The sequence below is a fragment of the Octopus bimaculoides genome, chromosome 22 (assembly GCF_046866305.1).
Source record: "Octopus bimaculoides isolate indiv1 chromosome 22, ASM4686630v1, whole genome shotgun sequence".
NCBI classification, from domain to species: Eukaryota; Metazoa; Mollusca; class Cephalopoda; order Octopoda; family Octopodidae; genus Octopus; species Octopus bimaculoides.
The window spans coordinates 32,923,138-32,930,637 of NC_142949.1; the positions used below are offsets into that span (position 1 = coordinate 32,923,138).

A 7,500-nucleotide genomic window follows, 5' to 3' on the forward strand; every position below is an offset into this window, starting at 1 on the left:
AAAGCAGAAGAAAAAAGTTTGTTAATTAAAGCAGTGACAAATAGGGTGAAATGGAATGTGTGTGCGTATATACGCATACATACATACATACATACTTACATACATACATATATATATATATAATTGTTAAAGAGGACAACAAACGTTAAGGCAAGACAAACATCTCAAGTCGTATACAATATTATTATTAGGAAAAATTCAGTCTCCTTCGAAATAGTCCCCTTGCGCAGCAATATACCAGTTTCAGTGTCCCTACCACTTTGGGGTATCCGGCCTAGAAACCGTTTCACGTAAACGAGCCGAATACCTTCTGCGATTCGCCCTGAATCTCGACAACAGTGTTGAAACGGCGACATATGAGCTGCATTTTCATCTTGGGGAAGAGATGGAAATCTGCAGGCGCTAAATCTAGCGAATTGGGCAGGTGAGGAACGACACTATGTTTTGTTTTGAAGGGAAAGTTACGAGTGAGTATAACTCGGTGACGAGGAGAACTCAGTGGCATTATCTTCGTGGAGAATCCAATTCTTCGCGCTCCACAGATCCGGTCGTTTTCGCCGAATGTTCTCCTTTAAACGCTTCAAAACGTTGCGGTCGAACTCTCGATTGACGGTTTGGCCCTGTGGGATGAGTGCTCGATACACGATACCACATTTCTGGGTATTGACGTTCCTGGCATTTCTTCCAGATCGCTCACCGTCTCCCCAGGGATGTTCTTCCGCTCTTGAAGCACCCGTGCCATTCGACACATTATGTACGACCCATTGCCTCGTGTCCGTAAGCTTGCCAAAGCATGCTCAATGTCTCTGTAGCGGACTTCCTAAGTTTAACGCAAAATTTCACGTTGGCTATTTGTTCCAACTTCCTGTCCAAGACAAAAATTGCAGACTACAGCAGTAATACACGTGATTACAAAAACACACAAATTTCACAACGGCGATGTCATTCGGCACACTGCCTCATGAAAGTCACTGCTATCTCTCACTGCGCACGCAACAGTGTGCTGCCATCTGTTGGCACGTTACAGAACTAGTCTGGGAATGTTTTGATACCACCACGTATTTACATGTGTGTGTGTGTGTGTGTGTGTGTATGTGTGCGTTGTGTGTGCGGGCCACCTAATCAACAACAATAACAACAATAAAAAATCTAGCCCCACTGGTATACTCACGTGGATTGAACGTGTACGAGTCTTCCCATACATTTGGGTCATGGTGTATTGCCCAGATGTTCAGTATTACCATGCTATCTTCAGGAATGTGGTACCCCCGTACTCTGGAATACACAAATGAATAAACAAACATGATTGACACCATCAGTAACATAATAATAATAATAATAATAATAATAATAATAATAATAATAATAATCTTTTATACTGAAGGCACAAGGCCTTGAAATTTTGGAGGAGGTGACTAGTCGATTACATTGACCACGGTGGAATTTGAACTCAGAGCGTAGCGACAGACGAAATACTGCCAAGCATTTCGCCCGGCGTGCTAACGATTCGGCCAGCTCAATAATAATAATAATAATGATGATGATAATAATAATAATAATAATAATAATAATGATGATGATGATAATAACAATAATCCTTTCTACTATCGGCACAGGAGGAGGAGGAGGAGGAGGAGGAGGAGGGGAGGAGGGGAGGAGGAGGAGGAGGAGGAGGAGGAGGAGGAGGAAGAGGAGGAGGAGGAGGAGGAGACGACGAAGAAGGAGGAGACGACGAAGAAGGAGGAAAAGGATTATTAGAAGCTGAAAAGAAAAAGAAATATAGAAGACAGAAAGTTGAGGACGAGAAGAATGGGCTAAAAACAGAAAGAGAAGGAATGAGAGGGATATAGAGGGGGGGGGGGAAGAGAGGAGAGTGAGAGAGAGAGAGTGAAAGAGTGGAGGTGAGAGGGAGAGTAAGAGAAAGGGAGAGAGGGAGGGAGAAAGAGAGGAGAAGAAAGAGAGAGAGTGAGAAAGAGATTTGGAAAGAGAGGGGAAGAGAGAGAAAGAAGGAAAGTGAGAGAGATAGAAAGAGAGAGGCGGAGATAGAAATGCTTGATAAAAACAAATGAGGGTGTGAAGAAAAAAATAACACAGCCAAGAAAAAGAAGAAAGAAGAAATTGGTAACGAACGAGCGTAGTGAAAGAAATGAAGGAAACACATGAATGAAAAACATTTAATCATGAGGAAAGAACACGAAGAGAGAAGGAAGAGAGAGAGAGAGAGAGAGAGAGAGAGAGAGAGGACAGTGAGAATGAGAGATGAAGGAGAGGAGAGGAAAGAAAAAAAATGAAGGAAAAGAAAAGGTAAAAGAACCAAATAAAAAGAGGAAAGAATGAAATGAAAAGAAAGAAGGACAAAGCGACGATGACAGCCACCAGAAGAGCAATAACGACAAAGGGCTTACAAAAGGCGAGTCAGACGATAAGGCAGACGACAGCCATCATCTCGAGCACTCCAATCCGATATAATGGCGATTAGTGACTTTAAGTGATACTCACAGAGGCTTTTTTTGTATTTTTTTTGAGTGGGTGAGTGGGGAGAATGAGAGAGGTTTGTCCTTTTTTCCTTGTCCTCGTCTCCTACATTTATCTCACAAGTTCCGCCACTCTTATTCTACTTGGGGAAACTACCGACTACCTAAGGATTCATTCGGGTGACTCATTATGCTATTAGATAGATCGGTTAACAGATAGAAATGAAAATAGACAGATAGACAGACAGAGAGACAGACAGATAGACAAATAGATGGAGTGAGATAGATAGACTGACGATAGACTGAAAGACAAACATACATGCATACATACATACATACATACATACATATATGTGTGTGTGTCTGTTTGCCTATTTATCTATATCTATCTATTTATCTCTCCCCCTCTCTCTACCTACCTATCTATCTATATATATATATATATATATATATATATATATATATATATATATATATATACATGTATGTATGTTTGTATGTGTGTGATTGTCTCCACCAATATTGCTTGACAACCGATGCTGGTGTGCTTACGCCCCCGTAACATAGCGGTTCGGCAAAAGGGCCCTATAGAATAAGTACTAGGCTTACAAAGAATAAGTCCTGGAGTCGATTTGTTCAACTAAAGGTCGTGCTCCAGCATGGCCGCAAGCAAATGACGGAAACAAATAGAAGAATATATTCATACACCCACACACATACACCTCATAGATTGAGCGCATGAATCTAACACACGTGCGTTTTTTTTCATCTCTCTTCTTCTTTTTTTTAATTTTCATCTCCTTTCCTTTCTTCCATGTCTTTTCGTGAGCTTTCTTCTAGTATCTGATGAAGGACTATAACCGAAACGTTATACTCTGTATCTATATCCCTTCTTTCGAGTGTCAACTTTAAAAAGTAGCTGTGAACATCCTTTGGACTTTGCTGTAGATTTCCTAGATTTTCTATATGTACACACACACACACACACATGTCACACGTATGACATATATGTGTAAAGAAAATGATGTTTGTGTTTCTACGCAGGACAAGAGTTCCAGTGTGCTTAGTGAATATGACGGATGATAATGATTGGTGGGGTATAATTTGGCATGTACATATGGGTATATATATATACACTATATGCCAATCGCCACCATCTATTTCCATTCCACGGGTACGTTGACAAAGGATGTGATGGGACGGTCGGGTAGTTTGAGAACTGCGGAACACTAGTATCGCAGAGGCATAATGCTCTATATAGTTAGAACATTTATGTACGAATGTATGTATATGTGGTTGTGTGTGTTTTATATTAGATATAGTATAAGTATGTGTCTATGCACACACACACACACAAATACATATCTGCATATAATGACACACATACATATATTTGTATACATAGCTATATACATATATATATGTATATACATACATATATATATACATATATATATACATATATATATACATATATATACATATATATATACGTATGTATAGATATATAAATGTCTATATGCGTATACATTATATATATATGCGTACTCACTCACACACACACACATTTATTTATATATGTGTGTATGTATGTGCACACACACACTCACACACAGACACACACACACATACGCACGCACACACACACACACACACAAATTTCAATAGATCTTTTTTTTTTTCTTTTTTCTTTTTTGCTAACCCAGGGATGCCAGCCAGCAGACCGTCCACACAAAGGAGTCGATGAAAGGGAGGAGACACACTAGAAGTGGCAGTAGAGGAGGAGAGCGGAAGGAGGAGGCTGCGGAGGACTGAGGAAAAAAAGAGTGGGAGGTGAGGAGGAGGTGGAGGCGGTTAGCATTAACTGTAGAAGTGCCGGAATAAAGAGAAGGCAGCTTATTGACATTGACGATACTAGTACCTCGCTAATGATCACATCTCTCTTTATTAGTTGTCTTTTTTTTGTGTCATTGTATGATCCGCATGTGTGTGTGTGCGCGCGTGAATTTGTATACGTATTTAGGTTATTGACAGAAATACCTAATCAGATATAACCACATATATAGATAAATGTGTATAGAGTGTGCGTTTGTGCACCAGAATCTTCCATGCGTCAACATGTAATCTCCTCGCGACAGTGTAACCCCTAATTCAATCAAGATATCCTTGGCCTGAAGAGTAGCCGGTGGTATACCACTCGCTTGGATTTTTTTTTACCATTTCTGAGGCTCCACCCGCTATGAAACATATGTAACCTGGATCTTACCAACTCCATTCCGTAATTCTTGTGTATATGTGTTTGTGTGTGTGTATGTAGTATGTATATATATATATATATATATATATATATATATATATATATATATATATATATATATATGTATGTATCGATATATATATATATCTATATATACACACACACACATATATATACATATATACATATAAACACACTTGTACATACAGACATCTCTCTCTATCTATCTATCTATATACATATACATATACATATACATATGGATGATCCTGCAAGGTCTATCTCTCAACGTTGGAATTAAAAGCTATACCAACCACCGAACTGGACGGTACTACATAATACCAAAAGATGCCGTCTTCTGAATCTCAGATAAGGACCCAGCATTGGGTCCCAGCTTGGGATTCAGCGGACCACAACTGAATTAATTTATTAGTCTACTTTGAACGCCACCAACTGGTTCTTCAAGGTCTCTATCACTGAGTTCCCTCCGTTGCAAGCATTCAGATGGCCAACTCTATAACTAAGGCTAGTTTCCGCTCAAAGAGTTCCTGGAAAAGGGACATGGGAAAGCTGCCCTTTCTCACCTGGCTAACCAATGATATAAAATGGACAAGCAAAATTACTCACGTGGTGTCTTTCATTAATCTGTGTGGGAAACCGAGAGGCAATACAGATGCCAATCTTAATGTTTCCTTGATGGCTGCGTCTAAGTTTGGACAACAGTTGCGATCAAAAGGAGATAAAGGTCCTGTGGTTTCAATTCTTAGTCGCACTTCCTCAGATATAATTTCTTGCCACTGTAAACGAAACAAAACGACAAAAATAAACAATCAATACTTAATAATAAATTATCGAAACGATAAATCGGTAGTCCTAAGTTAATCCTAGTTGAGCAGATTGGTAGACTGATGCTCACAAGTATTCCAATTGTGACACTCTCGTCGATTCTCATGTTCAGAGATTCAGAAGCACATTACCTATTAGGTTATATTCTAAGACTGTAGGGTATAGCTTGTGGGAATTTTAGCTGCTATTTCAAGCAGGACAGGCAACAGTGTAGTGGCTTTCGTTGTTGGCACTCAAAATAGAAGATATTTGGCGTGGGAATGGTGTTGGTGATGATGTTGATAGTGAAGTTGTTGTTGATGGTAGTGATAAGGTGGTAGTTGAACCGGTGGCTGGATTGTATTGTATTGGAGTATAAATTGTCCTCATACTTCGAGAGAGAGAGAGAGAGAGAGAGAGAGAGAGAGAGAGAGAGAGAGACAAAGAAAGCGAAAGATTATATGTGTATGAAGGAATATGTTTGTGGGCGCGTGTCCCAACCACGTGGTTCCAGGTTCAGTCCCGCTGCGTAGCATCTTGGGCAAGTGTCTTCTACTATGTCTATATTGAAAGAAGCCCGTATGTAAGTATGTATGTATGTATGTACATACCTATGTGTGTCTTCGCTTGTTTCCCCACCCCACTTGACAACCGGTGTTGGTGTGTTTACGTCCCCTTAACTTAGCGATTCGGCCAAAAGAAACCGATAGAATGAGCACTAGGCTTTAGAAAATGAGACCTGGAGTCGGTTTGTTCGACCAAAACCCTCCAAGGCGGTGCTCCGGCATGGCCGCAGACAGATAACTGAAACAAGTAAACGATAAACGATAAGAGATAAAACACACACACACACACACACAGGAATATATATGTGTGTGCGTATGTGTGTATGGAGAGAGAGAGAGAGAGAGAGAGAGAGAGAGAGAGGAGGACTTACCTCTGGGTTGTGCAGTAGATAGATTATAAACCATAGAATGGTCATCGTGGTAGACTCAATGCCACCGCCGAACAGTTCGTATACAATATGCCCTATTGTGTTGTCGCTGAGGAATGTCTGTACTTCTTCGTTACCCTCCTCTTTGGCTTTCTTCTGTTCTAAGAGAAGGAAATCGAGTAGATCCCGTACGTTGTCTTCGGATAATGTTTCCTGGAAAGGATAGAAATGGGTGGAAGAAGAAATTTAAGAATGGTTTCAAAGTTTGGCGAGGGGGTTAGAAGAAATTTAAGAATGGTTTCAAAGTTTGGCGAGGGGGTTAGAAGAAATTTAAGAATGGTCTCAAATTTTGGCGAGTGGGTTAGAAGAAATTTAAGAATGGTCTCAAATTTTGGCGAGGGGGTTAGAAGAAATTTAAGAATGGTTTCAAAGTTTGGCGAGGGGGTTAGAAGAAATTTAAGAATGGTCTCAAATTTTGGCGAGGGGGTTAGAAGAAATTTAAGAATGGTCTCAAATTTTGGCGAGGGGGTTAGAAGAAATTTAAGAATGGTTTCAAAGTTTGGCGAGGGGGTTAGAAGAAATTTAAGAATGGTCTCAAATTTTGGCGAGGGGGTTAGAAGAAATTTAAGAATGGTCTCAAATTTTGGCGAGGGGGTTAGAAGAAATTTAAGAATGGTCTCAAATTTTGGCGAGGGGGTTAGAAGAAATTTAAGAATGGTTTCAAAGTTTAGCGAGGGGGTTAGAAGAAATTTAAGAATGGTCTCAAATTTTGGCGAGGGGGTTAGAAGAAATTTAAGAATGGTTTCAAAGTTTGGCGAGGGGGTTAGAAGAAATTTAAGAATGGTCTCAAATTTTGGCGAGGGGGTTAGAAGAAATTTAAGAATGGTTTCAAAGTTTGGTGAGTGGGGTTAGAAGAAATTTAAGAATGGTTTCAAATCTCGACAGGGGGTTATGTATGTATGTATGTATATATAGTACATCGAGGTGGGAGAAATATAGGTAGATAAGAG

General features: G+C 39.8%; 1 protein-coding gene across 2 annotated transcripts in view; it reads right to left on the reverse strand.

Moving 5' to 3' along the window:
• The window catches only part of LOC106867674 (steroid 17-alpha-hydroxylase/17,20 lyase-like), a 66,039-nt gene that overhangs the window by 688 nt on the left and 57,851 nt on the right, over nucleotides 1-7,500 (reverse strand). For both annotated transcript variants that reach the window (XM_089339537.1, XM_089339538.1), the window contains 3 exons: nucleotides 6,494-6,703; nucleotides 5,359-5,528; nucleotides 1,172-1,275 (listed from right to left, as the gene is read on the reverse strand). In XM_089339537.1, the coding sequence (XP_089195663.1) occupies nucleotides 1,172-1,275; nucleotides 5,359-5,528; nucleotides 6,494-6,703 (484 nt within the window). The remainder of the gene's footprint in view (nucleotides 1-1,171; nucleotides 1,276-5,358; nucleotides 5,529-6,493; nucleotides 6,704-7,500) is intronic.